Consider the following 16,816-nt stretch of genomic DNA (forward strand, 5'->3'; position numbering starts at 1 on the left):
ACATTTCCAGAAGTCAGGTTTTATAATTTCTTAACTGCATATTTGAGATATTACCTCTTCAGCTGTCACAGCAAACTAATCAAATACACTGGCATGACACCCTTTCTCAATATGTGCTCATAAACCAGAGTAGTGAGTATAGCTCCATAAATATTTTAGGCATGGAACTGAAATGTTTATACGTAGTGATAAATCAGGTAACTGAAGATGCTTGTTGATCAGTCCATACTCAAGTTCTAGGAAATACAGTTTGAGTTTGCTAACCTAAATTATACCTGGCTTCCATTTACAGGAGCTGTCATGGGCTCTGAGAATTTAAACTTCAGACAATGCCAGTATTTCCTCATCTGTGGTTTTAATATATTACCTCACATTCCCCCTTGTTTCCCAGAGTTGCCGACTCCTGGTTGCTTATTCTACTGTTTAAACCTTTTTAAAATATGAAACTTCTAAACCCAATCCCCTGTTAAAATTAGTAAGTGAAGTGTCTGGGTCACCAACAACTTTAGCTGTGATTAATGATACTGCTGCAGCTGGTCTGCCTGCTGCTTGACACATCCTTCCTCCTAATGTAGTGAGTTACAATTGTGGAGGTCTCAAGGACAGGATAAACATCATGTATATATAATGGCTGCTGGGATTAGCTGGGCAGGGAGTGGGGCTACATATAATGGAGATTTGCATTAAAAGAATTGACAGCTGAAAGGGTCTGTTGTGCATTTCCTGTGCCCATTAAAATACATATGCTTGAAATGGTGTGGTTTGTGTTACTTGGGAGCTCGATGAGGACAATTTAGAACAAAGTTCAGCTTAAACAAAGTCTGTAAGAAGCATTCTAGAAAGAAGAGAGCTGTGTTTTGCAGCACTTTACCTTTTGCATACAGTGAGAGATGAGAGACTTTGTTGGCTGGAGATGTGCCCACAGACAGTGGGGAGTGTGAGAAGGAAGGTAGACTGGGAAAGATGCAGTGTCTGTCATGTCCTGAGCTTTGGGGTCACAGTTGGGATTCTCCCCAGCAGCTGAAGTGGGTGGGGAGGGTCAAAGAAGCATCCGATAGGTTGACTCACCTCTGAAATGGTTTCTGTGGACTTTTATGTACCAAATAGTGTCACTTCTGCTTTCTGAATCTACCTGGTACATGTACTCAATTGATTGTTTCAACAGTCATGTTTTCCCCTACAAACTTTTCCTTTAAGTGCCTCTGGGTCTTTTTAATATTAAATACTAATTTTGCAGGTCTTGTAAAGCAATTGTAGATGCGGTAGCTGGAGGGAGACAATTTCTCTCCATGCTTGATATTTAAACTTTATAGCTAAAGTTTGCCATCAGAAAATGAGAATTCCAGCTTAAGAAGAGTGAGAAGAGATTTGGAGGCTCTTGTTTCATATTGGAACAGAATTATAGTGAGTAGCTGTCTTGGAAGAAGGCTAAGATTGCGATGCCAAGGGCTGATGAAAGCAGTCCATGCAGCTCTATTTTGCATCTTGCATCTGTGCATTGCAGTGATAGCCTGCAAGCTCTTGGCAGGACCCCAAGACAATTCATTAGAGCCAGAATAAGCTACTGTCCTTTCATGCAGGCCTCACAGTCACTTCCTGTAATCTCACATTTATTGAGCTTGTATAATGTAGGTGAATCCTTCTCCATTCGCTGGGAAAGGTACCAGGAAAAAGCTACAACTGCCAGAGCTGCTTTTGTTCTCATCTACCCTTCCGGGGAGCAGGGAGGGAACTTGCTGCCTGCATTCACTGCATTGTGCATGTAGTGAAAGCCTCCCAGGTGCCTGGGAGGACGAATTCTGCAAAGCAGCTCTGGTGCAAGCAAGGGGTGCAGTGCAAGAGGTCCAGTGTTGTGGCAGGACAGGGAGCAGAATATAACCTCCCTCCCCTGCTAGTGGAAAGAGGGCAGCCTAACCTGCTGGCAACATCAGTAATATATTCTAAAAATCTCTATTGATATAGGCACCTCTGTCTGTTTGCACTGGACACATGGAGTTCTGGGAATGAAATAGTTTTTTGTGCCCTGTTGAACAGCTGCTGAGTATTTTCTAACTGCAGTTATTCATGATGCAGCCTTAGATCTTATCTGTTTAACAAGGTTCAAACTCCGCTGTTAAGGGCCCTAACTGCAGGAAAATGAATACTGCACCTATTGCTGCAGTTTGAATTTTACTCATGAGCCTATCTTGAAAGCTCCCACTGGGCAAGGGAGCATTGCCCCTATTTCAAAACTGAGAGGATGAATGCTGTGGGGAAGTGCCCCTGAAGTCAAGAGCTCCATACTGGGCTGACTTTCCAGCCTTATCGAAGTTCTGCAGTGCTTTGTCCTCAAAGCCCAGCTCTGTCACTTGTCTGCAGAAATGATCCCAGGTGTCAAACTAGACCAGCTGAAAAATGGAAAAGACAACACTGATTGTTTAGGAAAGCTATTCTAATAATTTGTCCAGCATGACAAAGGAAGCCTTCAGTAGAGATTGGAGGTTGATCTGTTACTGAGGGAAGTGAGTTTGTTTATGGAGCAGTTCTTAGCATGCAATTTTTGTCTCTTCCATCCATCATTCACAAAATATTGAACTTCTGGGACCGTTTAGGGAGGGAGCCATCCCACAAAATCCTTAATTCCTACACATTTCACATAAAAATTTTGGATGATAATTATACATGTGATTAGAGTTATTTCCTTTGAAAACTGGTAATAACCAAGCTAAACCAATGTACTGATAGCGCCTAAAACAGACTCATTCAACTGCTGAAAAACTGCAGAAGTTCATTCTTGTGATCTTTAAGCTGTAATGATAGGGAAAAACAAGTATTTTTGCTAATTCTGTATCCTAAATTATAGCTATAGTTTCCTTTAAAAGCAGCTTCAGCACTTAATAGATCCCTCTGACTTGATGTTGTTAAGAGCTGCTTACTGGCCATTAACAGTTCACATGGAATTTTTTTTTTAGCCAGGTAGGCTAGGTATGGCCAACACTGGCCTGATAAATGTGGTTTTTTTCAGGCAGTTTGCATCAATTTGAGGAGTAAAGGATGAACTAAGTCACTTGATAGTAGTCAGTATGGAAGTGCTGGTGTTTTTTGGCACCACCTTTTAACCTTACTCTACCTGTGTCTAGCTGCAAGAATAAGCTGTACCTGGAGAAGCTTCCCAACACCAGTGTGATAATACCATTCCACAACGAGGGATGGTCCTCTCTCCTCCGGACAGTGCACAGTGTCCTGAACCGCTCCCCTCCTGAGCTGGTAGCAGAGGTAGTGCTGGTGGATGACTTCAGTGACAGAGGTATGATACTTAAATTTAACATCTTCACCTATGTTTACCCAAGAAATCAATTAACTTGCACATGTGTATCGTGACTTGAGATTGTTTTGCTTGCCAACAGCAGAGCTGAGGTGACCCTTGCTCCAGTACACCTGAAAGGCCAAAATGCTGGCCAAAAAAACCCCTCATGTTCCATATTCAGCTTGTGCTGGTTTAGCTGCTGATGGTGTGGGCTGTCCTGTGTTTTGGACAATGTGAATAAACATGGAAGCTGGATTTAATATTCTGCTAGGGGCCTATGTAGTCCTTAAAACTGTGTTAAATGTTTGATGCTTGGACTACTGAAAAAAAAAAGATAGTAGCTCACTCATCATGTTCTGCTGTTGTTTGGGTTTTTGCTAAACACAGAAAATGGTAAAAGAAGCCTTGATAACAGGTATTCATCTTGGACTGCCCATGATTTGGCTTGCTTCTCTTCTGAAAGTTGTTCTCCTGAAAAGTAAATCTGCAACACCCAAAACCAACTGCTCTTGCTTCCTGACTTGTGGTTTGCACCCTTGCTATAGTGGAAAAGGCAACTGAGTGAAGGGGGAATTAATGTATCTGTCTTGTAGACATTGCATAGCTAGAAAAGTCACAAGGGAAGTTCTCTGAAGTAGCTGGTGTTCTCTTGTGTAGAAGAGGGTGCAGTGACTTTAAGGTGTTACAATCAGATCTAGCAGCCCTATTTTCTTCTTTAAAATTGCAAAGACTATTTAGTTTTGTCTGCTGCAGAGTTCAAGAGTCCTGCCACTGAAATTACTCAACAGAGGAAAACAGCTCTCTACACAGATACTAAAGGATAAACCTCTGAAAACCTGACACATAGGAAGCTCCTAAAAAGAGCTTGGAAACAAGCTCGTGAGGATTTAGTGCTCTGACCTACATTGCCCAACAGCTTTAGTATTTGCTCTAAAGTACATCTCTAATTAGTTCACAAGCAAGCCATCCTGGTTTGAACAAATCAATGTTATATGAAGTCAGTATTTCTTTAGAGAATTTCCAGTCTAATCTGGAGAGGGAAAAAAAGCCACCCTCCCAACAAGGAGTCTCTGTTGCTACTCAGTCTAGAAGCAAATTAGACAAACTCACACTGTAACCACAGCTGAATTGTACAAACAAGTTTCTTTTGAGAGAAGTGGAAGTAATGAAACCTGTTTTCCTGTGGACCTGTTTTCCCTGTTCTATGGATGGTCCCTTCTGACCAGGCAAAAGAGCACTCGTGGCTCTCCAACCCCTGCTCCTAGTCAATCTGTACATGAGCTGTTAATCCAGTTTTGTCTCACCTGCCTCTGATAAGATTCAAGCTCTTCTCCATCAGGCATCCATCTTTCATACAAAGGTTGGAAGATGTAGCTGAAATCAATTTGTGCATGGCATCCTTTTATAGATGGATATAAAAGACTACTGGTGTTAGTGAGCTAAATTGTCAAGGGAAGAAAATGACACAGGCAAAGAGTGCTAATAAAAATCACTTTTTTTAAAACAACAACAGTGATTTCCTGCTAGCTCTGTGCATGTTGGGACAATTACTGGTTAGGATGAAACACTTTTCCTTCACTGCTCAGTTTTGTTTTCACTGTAGCATTTCCTGCTGACTGCTGCTCCTCTTCCAGGAGTCAGCATTCTCCTTAACACCTGATCTTGACTTGAAAGGCTGCTGGTTACGAATGTCTGGGTTTGATTTATCTGTTGTATATATTTAAAACATAAAAAAACACCCCAACCAAAACAACAACAAAGACTTCAGCCCAATATCTGTGAATTGATACTTTAATGCATCAAACTGAACTGTAGGGAGGCGTGGAGGCTCAAGGAAGACTTACTTCATATATTATATGTTTTTAAAGGGTGTATTATTGGATTTCAGCTGTTAGGCCACTGTTCTGGTTCTTTGTTCCTCATAATTGAATTGGGCAGGTGGTAAAAACCCTGTGTCTAAGCTGATGATCATCACTGCTGTGCCACAGAACCAGTGAGCAGTAATAAGAATGAGGAGGGCTTGGTTTTCTGTGAAAATCTTAAATTATTAGTCCTCTGCATTGTCTGCAAGGTGGAATGCTGAGTGTCTGCTTCAAATGCTAGTCCCACAAATTTGAAACAGCATCTATCTTCTAAAATTATAGGATCCCTGTTGGATGTAGTCATAGCAGAGGCCACATTTGCGAGCAGAGAGGCATAGTATGAACAGTAAATGTCAGCTTCTTCCCCAAAGAGATCAGTAAATAGTCATCATAAACTCCAGTGAAAAGCAGAAGATGAAAAGGATAACTGCTCAATAAAAATCTAACTTTTTTTTGTCAAGCAGTTACTGTGACAAGATGAAAGATCAGAGATACTCTGTTACACCTCATGATGGCCTTTTCACTTGAGGGTTGTCTAAACAGACCTCTAGCACTTTAATACCTCTTTAAGAAGACTAACATTCAAGAACCTGGCTTTTCCAGGCAAGGAGACTGTTTTTCCCCTGCTAGCATTTTTTGTGCACTGGTCTGTGTTGGGGTTAAACATACTAGGCTTTGCTGAGCTGCCCTTGAGGTTCTCTTAGTGTTCTCTCATTCTGCTGTTGCTCTGGTTTCTGTAGGTGGTGGTGTTAGTACCAAACTCTCAGATTCTTCCATCCATGTATCTTGTACATGGAGAATCTTTGCTTCACGTGAAATAGAGAGGACTTTGCTAATAATAGAAATAATGTGGAAACCTGGCTACTGCACACATCAGTGGGTTTTTTTCAGTCAGATTTTAGTTTCATATGTTTTTCATCTGGTTTTAAGCTTGGGAGTAAGGAATTCTTGGTGTGACTATGAAGAGAATTGAGAAGTTGGCTAAGAAAGTGAGAGGAGAGTGAAGACAGATTTCTGGGTTAGCTGGTGGCTGCTGTGGTTTGCAAGCATACCTGAGAGGCAGCTGTGTTGCTTTGCATTATTGGAGCTCTTGGATAGATGAATCATCATCTGGAAGTGTCAACAGCCATTCATTTCTTAATTTGTTTGAGACAGACAATTTTGTGATGTTTAGCAATAAACATTTTTCAACCAAAAAAGGCTGTCCTGATGACAGCAAACCTTAACAGCAAGCAGCAAAAGCTTTAGGAGTCATGTTTTTGAAATGTTTCCTGTGCTTTGTATTTGAAAAATTGAAATATGTTAGAACAACTTGCTGTCTGGAATTATTTTTTTTTTTGCCTGCCTGTGGTGCAATGTAAATGATCGAATCTAGTCTGTCTTCAAACAAATTTACTGCTGGATTCCACATCAGCTGTTCTGGAAAGGCTACTTGTCAGTGGGATCAGTCTGATGCAGTAATCCAGTTTGCCTTGAGGTGCAGTCCATGTTGATGCCTCCAGTAGCTCTCTTTGCTGACACTTGAATCTTTCTTTGTGGGGATTCCCTCATCAGGTTGAGTTAGCCTAGAAGAAGCTGCTTTCCAGCAAGTGCACAACAGAGTAAAGACTGTGGGGCTGTTTTTACTTTCTCTAATAGCAGTCTCTAGCATCAACATGGCATTCTGAGGAAGACTATGATAGCTTCTGCTTTTTTCCCCACAAACTTACTTGGGATGTCTGTGATACAAAGACTTTCTTCTCCTGATCATAAACATTTCAAAACAGTTGTAGGGATTTAATGTGCAGAAGAATATAGGTTATATTAAAGAGGGAGGCACTTGTTCAGAGAATAGGAATGAACCTGCCTGGTATTGTCTGCCTCTTCCTGCAAGCTGCTGAGAACAGTGTGAGACCCATGGACTGAGCTCCCCAGGTTGTCCTCAGCTGTTTCAAGGTGGTCCAAAATAACACCTACCCTTCTGGATAGGTGGAAATCAGAATGCAACGCATGTGATTCACGACTTTAGAATTCATGATCATAAACACACTTAGCTGTGGCAGTCCTGTGTGGATTTGTGGCTTCACTTTAATTTCTATAGCTATTCTTCAGTTCTGATCTCAGTTAAGCCTTTTCATATCCTGGCTTACAGGGTACTAATTATATCCCTCTGAGCTTGGTGTTTCCAGAATGCCACTAAGTAAACAAAAATGTGTTTTTTTCCTATATATCAGTTTTCTCCTGAGGACTGTCAGATGTGAAATTTCTTTCCTTTTTGATTTATTTAATTACAATGCTGCTCAGTGGTAAGTAGGTTCTATTATATCATATAGATGGGAGGAGGGGAAGAGAAGCTGAAATGCAGGTCAGTTCACAACCCTGCAGGTTTCTGTATTGGCTCTGATGGCATTTTATTATTGATAGCAGGCAACTAATAACACACAGGCTGTTCATGATTCCTCAGAGGTTCTTCAGTCCCTAGACTTACAATCAGAATCTGGCTGTAACTGTGAGAATGCGAGCTGTACATCTCTAGTGTCTGTCTTGTACAAAATGGATTGTTGGTCTCATCTAATTCTTGTTGCTTGTGAGCACCTCTGCCGTATAAGCCATCTCTAGGTTTGCATGAACAAGTGTAAAGCTGTGCTCTGTCTCTCCCTAGATAAATGGACAGCCTTCAGCTGAAGGAACAGAGGGTAGAGGATGATGATTGCACTTTGCAGGATGCTTGTCTAAATGTTCTTTGTTTTTCACCTGATACACTTGTGGTAGCTCCGTACAGCAGTGGAACACCAAGTGTATGCTACTACTGGGTAATGAATCTTATTTAAAGGAAGTGTCTTGCTGTGAGAGAAAATTGTACCTGCCATACAGGTGTTTGAGGAGTACTTTGGGTTTATTCTATGACTTAGCTTGAGAGAACTCAGTGATAGTGGTGGCTAAGTGCTTAAATTTCATACAAAAGTCATGTTTCAACATTCAATTATTTGCATATTGACTGACAATTTGCGTATTGTTCTTACTCATTTTTAAGACTACAGTGTTTTAGAGCAAGTGTTGTCCCTTGTTGGAGGATGAGAGCAGCAGCGTCAGTCATCTCTAAAGCACACTTTATATGCAAGGCACTGGGCTGATACAGTTACGAAGTTGAATGTGGCAGCACTGAAAATACTGCAGTCTCCAAACACTGGGATTGTTCTGGAAGTGTTAACCCAGCTGGGCTGGGTGCCTGAAGGTCTGTTTCTGTGTGGTGGCAATATATGAAGACTGAACATCCTTCTTGCAGTAACGAGTCAAAATCTGCACCTGGGACTGGGAGGCAGTAACAATACTTGAATATATTTAACCCAATATGACAAGGGCATTTGCAAAGTCAAACTTCAGGGTAATAGATTAAACACACTATATTTTAGGATGTGGTTATCCAAGAGACCTGTGTACCTGGCTATATTTGATTTAGAGGAGAAAATGTTGTTATAAACAAGGTGTATGAGTTCTCCTTTTCCCCTGGAGAGGTCGTTAGGCAGGATCTGGATTTCAGCTTTGTCTTTCTTCCAAAACAACCCTGTTTCTTTGAGCCTTATTTTATTTTGTGAAAATTATTGCTATATTTGAGTTCTGAAAAAATGTATTTGTTTGGTCATTTTTAAAATTTGCTCTTTTTTTCCCCCACTTCTACTCACTCTTTTTTTTTAAGTTGTGTGTGTTCAGCAGGACTTTGTGCAGCAAGAGTTCAAGCTGCTTTTTGACCTTTGGGAGACACTAAAATGCAATAAGCCCAGACTTTAGCATGTGGCCACTGCTCATCTTTGAAAGGGAGCAAGAGGCTTTTAAGCCTTTTAATAAAGCAATCCAAGGAGCATTTTCCCCAAACACCATCATTCCAGCCCTTGGACTTGACCAACATTTCCCCTTTTGTTTTCCCTCTCCCCTCATGTAGGGCCAGTCAGCTGCCTGTGCTGTGCTCTGTCTCCACATCTTCCCATAGCTTCCTTGAACATTTCCTGGTGGGAGAGTCTTGGAGCCCACCCATTCACCAAGTGTCAGAATGAGCAACAGCCAAATTCTCCTATTTCCTCTTTAAAGCTAAATCCCCCATGATTTTTTCAATCTCGATATTGCAGTACAAGTGATGCTGGGGGTAATCTGAATGGAAATACAAATGTGGGTAAGGCTGCTTGGCTGAACCACATGCAGCATAGTTTGGTCTGAAGGGCAGAAGTCACTAAGTAGTGTATTGAAGGGAGAAGACAAGGGCTGATTAATGTGTCATTTGGTGCAGCCTCAGGTCTGTAGCAAATACAACTCTGTTCCATTAACCACATCTGCCAGGCCTTAATTGAAAGAAATCGTGTTCTTAGTATCTAAAATAGAAAAGGGTTTAATAGTTGAATTCTCTTTCACCTTTAAATGGAACAGGAAAGGATTTATGCAGTAAAGCGATTATCTTTTCATCTTTAGCCACTGCTAAAGATGCATTGTGAAACTTTTTTTTTTTGCCTCTTAAATGCACTAGAGTGTATCTGTTTAGTATGAATATGGAGTGACTGTGCTTAGGACAGAGCAGTGACAGTCTTTCTTGCTGAATTTTTAATGTGATTCTTCTAAAGCATTTTATTTACCTTAATGTATTTAACAAAAAAATAACACCAAAAAAAACAAGCTTTTCTTAGGAAATTATGCTTTTCCTCAATGCTGCTTTCAAGGTCTCCTGTAGAAGCTGTGGTAACTATTGTCTCAAACAACTGATAAAAATATTTTTTAAATTCAGTTGGAGAATAAAGAGGTTTTTTTCCTTGTTGTTAAAATTCATTGTGTATTATCACAGGTCTGTTTAGACTCATAAATAACAGCTTTGAAGTAACTGTTAGTGAGATTTCCCCTTGAGTAAGCGTGAGAGGTCTGGTTCTTCTAGGTGGAGAGACTTGGAAATCTGAGAAAACAATTGTCTATTTACATTAGAATGAAATTCTGTCATGAAACTTACTCATTTTGATGTTTATATCTCATTAAATTTCAGGCTCTTGATAATGCTCATCTTATGGGCCTGGTTATTTGTCTTGTGTTTTAACACAACTGTAAAGTCACAGTGAAGTTACAGTCAAGGTTTAAGAATTTCAATACTAAAATGCTTCTGAAGGAAGCCAAAACCAAAGTAACTTTTCCATGGAGAAAGTGGCTTTGGTGAATGTCACTGATTCTGGTAGTGGCACAAATATTACAAAGTGAAATAGGCTTCAAAGTCATTTAAGTGGTTGGTACCCACAGTCCAGGTGTGATGTTTGTTTACTCAAATTCCAGTGTGACTTTACAGGTAGGACAGCAGAACATTTATACTGGTGTAGGAGTGAATTTATGAACTGACCAATACTCTGGTACTGAGCATCAGATGGAGGGAAGGAATAAAATAAAACCTGTTGCAGATGTCTGATTTTCAGTTTATGAAAGGAGAGTGTTTTGTTGTTCTCCATTTCTAGCAGTATCTTGAGGGTGTGAATACTTGCAGACAGCTGTTAGTGGCAGAGCTTGCTTTGGATCCATAGTGAAATGTGGATGGCATTCAAATTTTTTTTTTTGAGTATTCAATTTTAATGTGTTGTTAAACACCATTTCTGCACTTGGGTATACCCTTCATAAAAGGATGTCTAAAACTTGTATGGTTCGTTAGGCAATGGCTAGAGAGTATTAAAAATATGTTGCCTGGTGTTTTAAGGGACCTGAGGGGCCCCTGTAGTTGTTTATTTCAGCTTTTTTTGTGACAGCCTAAATTAACTTCAGCACTTTACTTTTGATCATCCTGTATTTCTTACTTTAAGATGAGATTCTGTGGCTGAAGGATTCATCTAGAAGGGAGATGAGGTGGCTTTAAAAGTCCAGTTTACTATGACCTCTTTCTAAGCTAATTATTGTGTAGTGAAGGATGTCTGGCAAACTCAAGTTTGAAACAAATAATAATTGAGGAGCATAGTTTCCTTTACAGCTCATTAAATAAATCTGACTGCATTGTTTGTTACTAAGAAGCCCTATACATGCAGCTTCTATTAGTGGAAGTTTGCAGGAAAACAGCTTTTCATTTTTTTCTTCTCCCCTTGAAGTACATGTCCTCATCTGCTGGGAGTAAAAAAAAATCTAGATATCTGCCAGCTGCAGTACAAATCAGCATTTTAATGCTTTACAGCTGCTTCTCTATAGAAGTTAATTAGAAATGTGATTCAAACACCCTCTGCCAGTACTCATATATGATGTCTATTATTGGTAATCATAATTTCTGCTATTTAAGCATGTATTTTGGGTGATCTTGACTAAGCAGCTGTTCCTGTGTAGGGACTTTGATAAAGGTGGAATTTCTTCACTTTGAAAAAAATTGGAAGGTAATGCTGCTGCAATTTAAAAGCAGATAATCCAAAACACATTCCTTTCTTAAATATTTTTAATTGCAGTGATTTCTTAGTGAAGAGATGCCACACTCATTCTCCCAATATAGCATCTATTCATAAGTGTCACGGGCACCACTGTTGCCTATTACCAGTAAGCCCAGTACATGCTGATGTGGTAGTTCACCAATGCTGGAAGCCAAGGCTCAAGATTTAAAAGCAGGGCACCTTTAGCTGCCTGCACTACCCTCTCCCCTCTGCTATCCAGATAAAATGATTATGTCAGGTGAGAACAATGTTGTCTGTGAGATGCTTTAGTTTTGGTATCAGTACAGCTGAAAACAGTCCTAGGTTTTTGCTTCAGGATTTAATAGATAAATTGACCTTTCTGGCAGATGTGAGTAACTTACTGTTCTTGGCAATAAAGTAAACAAGAGCATTAGGAACTGATGGCAGAGGTCTAGAAGAAAAGAGTAAAATGTGAGTTTGTAAAATATACTTGACATGCCAGTTTTTGTTACTTCAAGTCAAATGTGTCTTTTTATTGGTAACTTTCTCATTTGCCAAATACTTTTCTGTTCTCTGACATACAGACTGCAACAGTTTTGCTTTGTCATTCATGGTTATCAACATAAGAACTTGTAGGAATGAAGAATTATCAGGTTTTCAATAATCCATTTGCCTGCAACCTCAAAGCAAACATTTTTTAGGTCTTTGCTATTAGTCTGAGGCTTTGTAGTTGTTGTTCTTCACGTAGACACTTGAGATCAAAGCCTTTGGACTCCAAAGGGATGTATTCTTACCAAATCAAAGTAACTTTCAAAAGGGTTACATCTTGGACTTCATGGTGTATTCTCCAATAGGACAAAAATCCAGAGTAAAATTTTCTGTTAATTCTTGTGCTTTTTGGAATTATTTTTTTTTGTTTGTTTGCACAGAGCAAATACTTTCAGGTCAAGAAGTTCTTTGACCTTAGTGCTGCTGATAAAGGCAAAGCTGAATCTCTGAGGACTGGTTTCTTTTGTTTTTGTTTTTTTTTTCATTTATTTATTTTATTGCTTTTTTTCCCCAGCAAAACTCAGTGACTTCTAAGGCTTTAATCTCACAGCTTTGATAGTTCCAAAATGTTTCAGTGTTAAATGTCTTAACACTTAATCTGGCTGTACCTCTCCAGCTGATGGTAAGTTTTGTTCTTACTGTCAGTCATAGGCTTAGGTGCATGTCATGATATTCTGTCCAGTACATCACTTACCAGCAGTGAATGTATGTAGATGTTCTCACCAGAAGCAGACACAGCAAACCTTGTAGCACAGCAGTTTGTACTGACTCAGTCCCTGCTCACTTCCTCTGTTCCCAAGCCTGCAGATTCCACAGGAGTTATGTTCAATTGGGTTAGTTCTGACCTGTGACCAAACTTCTAAAAAGCTTGCATCTCCAATGTTCAGAAAGCACTCGATGTAGACTGAAGACAATTAAAGACTAATCTGTTCTCTCACAATTTTTTACTCTAGTACAAATAGTGGAGTATAAATTTGCAGGATCCTAAACCCGTGTGAAGGCCATGTTAGCTTCAGGCTGCTAGAAGTGGTGATGGCTTTGGTGTGGTGGCTTGTCTTAATATTTTGCAGTGTTGTCACTTGCCCATACAGTGTTTATCAATGTAGAAGTGTGTGAACATGGAGCAGAACTGTAGCCATTCCCCTGGTTAAACAACTGGATAATGAAAAACACTGATTTGGCCTTAAGATGAGGGCACAGATTCCCTGGTTTGAAGGCAGTATTTGGGACAGTAATGCCCTTCCTGCTAGTCACCATGGCTACATCAAACTTGAGCTGAACATTAAGTGTGCTGCAAGGAGTCCATTCCTGTTTCAGCCACTACAAAGGCAGCATAGGCCAAAAACTGCAGATATCTGGTTTGTCTGTAAAACCTTCTCTCTGATGTTAAAAGCAATTAACAAGGAAATGACTAAGAGTCACAAAACCAACTCTTTAAATCAGATATAGTCAACAGAAGAGAGGAAAAAAAAAAAAAAACTAAGTGAGTGCTTTAGTCTTGATATATATTTAATGAAATGGGAAGAGATGAGTAAACTACTGAGAATGACTGTTCCCCCTGGGAAAGATGAGTTATGGCACAGGAGATAAAACTGATCTTGTGGGTTGACCAGGGAGTTGGTATGCAGGACTTGAGAACTGATGCATACAGCACAGGCTGGCTTCTCTACTTCTAGCAAACAAAAAGTGCTTAAACCTTGCAGCATGAAGGAAGGATGAGCAAATGGATTTTTCAGAATTCCCTCAGGAAGAAACAGTTGGAATAGACTTTCCTTACAAATTGAACTTTCCTGACAGATTAAGAGATTATGCTGTAGCTAGAATGATCCTTCTGTGTGTATTTCCCTGTTCAGAAGGGCAGCCTGCTAAACCTTCCCTAGGATCTGGGTGTATCTATATGCTAATGCTAGTAAATGTGAATTTTCTCGTTTTAAGATTACACCCTTTTTTCTGCATTCAGTGCTAGTATCTCCTGAAGCCATAGCTGAGCAGGGTTTGTATGTCTGCTGTAGGGTGGAGGAAGGTAAATTCAGGAAGTAATGGATGATTCAGGGAAGGCAGCAGAAGTTTACGTACTTGAGTTTCTTGAAGCACATGGCACAAACTCATCTAAGTGTTTTTTGCCCCAGCAACTTGCAGTCATGCTTATTTCTTAGGTCCCAAACTTCCACTTTTGTGCACTTAATTGTATGGAAACGAAAGCTTGATTTTAAAACATCTATAGAGAGAACAAGGTCAGTCAGATTTCCAGAAACCTCTCTTAATCTTTGTTACACTCTAAACAGTGATTACTCCTATATCAGCAAGTGAAGTGGTGCACTTTTGAACCATTGTGCCATGCACAGAAACTTTTGCTCCCAATTTTAGTTTGTAAAGGTGTGCTGAGACCCAACACTGGTGCAGAATGGGCAGTGAAAACTGGGGACCCTCACCTTTAAAAGTCTAGCACAGAAAATTAATCAGTGAAGCAACAGATATTAATTTTCTCCCTTTCCAGGCCTTCTCTTTTTTGTTGTAAGAAGATTCAGGTTGGAAGGCTGTGATCAGCTTAATGAGTTTATTTGGTCTCATGTTCATAGTACAATTTATTAAATCAGTTGATTATCTTACCAACTGACTTCAGTGATCAGAAGGTGGAAAACATTGAAAGAATATTAGAACTAGTAAAAGTGCTGCCAGTTTGGACAACAACACATTTTGCTATTTATAAGGATTACTCATCTGCACCAAAACAGGGAGAAAAGTTAATTTGAATGATGTAGAGCTTTCTATTTCAGGGAGGCCTAGCTTGCACATGGTGATAGATTCAGGAGAAGTATAATTCATTCTTAAATTGTTAAACAGCACGTTAGGGCCAAGTATCTTAAGTAATGATTAATGGATTCATTTGTAATCTTAAACAAGCGTGTCTGCATGTAGAAGGGTGGGGATGGGAGGCTGAGAGAACCTGTAAGCAAATACCAGTTGCACTTTGGGTTTTGGTGGTTGGAAACTAGCCAAAATAACCTGTAGGGAAGGGAAAACAGCCCTGTCTGCTGAAAAGGAAAATCTGCAGATTCTCCAGTCCTCTCCTGTGCTCTGCTACAAGTGTCCTTGCCATGCTGGAAGTGGTCACCAGACTAATGGATCTGAGGGCAGCTTTGCCTCACCTGAATGGTGAGGCCAGAAGGCAGAAGTGCAATAGGAGCACAACAGGAATTTGACCTAGGAAAAAGTTGTCTGATTTTGGCAAACTTTGGGTCATCTTATGTTAAGCAAGCCTGCTCTTGAAGCTTCTCTGCTGTCTTCACATAACTTTATTTACAGCTCAAAATAAAGCAAGCAATAGCTCTTGACAGGTACTGTCTGTATATCCTGTATATCAATATATATATATTGAATAATATATATATATAAACTTGATATACCCTGTATATCAAGTTTTGTGCAAAGTCTGTTAGCAAGCTACCAGCCCAGTTTTTAATCTGCAGATAATCTTACTCTCATTTATGTGTTTGGGCTTTATTACTTTGCCCAGTGTAGGTGCAGCCATTGGAATTCATCCAGCTCACCTAACAACTTTCATTACAGAAAATTGCCCTTGTAATAAAAATTACTCAGTGTGACAAGTTTCCATAATATATTTTTTTAAAGCCTCATAAAATTTTGTAGCAGTTGATGCCTCTTGTTTGTTGGGTTTAAATTTTCTTTTAAAAGCAAAAATTGACTTAATTGTGACAATGTTTGCAAGAGAGTGAAATAAATATTTTGCTCTCTGGGTGTGTAGAGAGGCCAGGCTGGGGGACAGAGGCAGCTCAGGGATAAGGAAATAAGAAGACCTCGTGTTTAAAAGCATGTTTTGTTGTGGTTTGCATGTTTCTTGTGAGGATGCTTAAAAGTCTCTTACTCTTTGGGAAGAGAAAGTAGATACAATGAAGCCTGCTCACTTGCAGTTTGTGATACAAGTGTTAACCTTTTAAAATGAAATGAGCAAACACAGGCATTTCTGCAGCGATTTGGAGCAGCTTATCTGAGCATGATCCCTCCTTACTACAAGGACAGCACTTGGTATGTGTGTCCACTGCAGCAGTGAGAACACCTGGGTGCTGATGGAGTCCCTGGAGCTTTTCCTAGCTGCTTCCAGCTGTCCAAGGCATGAGAAGATTCCTAATGTGTGAGGTATTTCTTAGCAATGCTGCACAGAGCAGGCTACTTGCTGCAAGTGTGAAGTGATGCAGTATTTCTTTTACTATGGAAACCTAGTAACGAAGTGCTAAAGAACCAAAACCAGCATTTGGCAACAGAATGGGGAGTCTGTGGATTGGAGTTCCTGGTGTCACTTTGCAGAGTACTCAGTGAGAAAACTGTAGTTCCTATGCCTTCTTTCTGTTCCATTGTGAAAATGGGGAAATTTCTCACGTATTTAACTGCTTGTTCATTCATAGGTATCAATCGGTCTCTTCAGTTAGTCTGTAGCAGAGCAGCCATCGTCATCACTACAGATAGGACCAAGTCCAGGGACTTTGTGTTCACTTGCTGGTGTGTGTCTTTGTGTGAGATCAGACCCAAAAACATACTAGTGTTCCTTGGTAGCAGGCTGAGCTGTGCCATGCTCATACCCCTGGAGGAACTGGTTTGGCTGCCTTCCGGCATCATCACAGGTGAAATTGCACAACAAACCAGGACAGTTAAGAAAGATACATGATACCAAAATATAAAATGACAAGCACCAAGGTGGAAAACAAACCTCTGGGATCTTTCAGTCTCATTATCTTGTT

General features: G+C 40.0%; 1 protein-coding gene across 1 annotated transcript in view; it reads left to right on the plus strand.

The window, feature by feature from the left end:
* Positions 1-16,816, plus strand: part of GALNT10 (polypeptide N-acetylgalactosaminyltransferase 10) — an 82,748-nt gene that overhangs the window by 41,390 nt on the left and 24,542 nt on the right. The window contains exon 4 of the mRNA XM_051631353.1: positions 3,120-3,286. Coding sequence (XP_051487313.1) covers positions 3,120-3,286 — 167 coding nt within the window. The remainder of the gene's footprint in view (positions 1-3,119; positions 3,287-16,816) is intronic.

The sequence above is a fragment of the Apus apus genome, chromosome 13 (genome assembly GCF_020740795.1).
Source record: "Apus apus isolate bApuApu2 chromosome 13, bApuApu2.pri.cur, whole genome shotgun sequence".
In the NCBI taxonomy this organism is placed as follows: Eukaryota; Metazoa; Chordata; class Aves; order Apodiformes; family Apodidae; genus Apus; species Apus apus.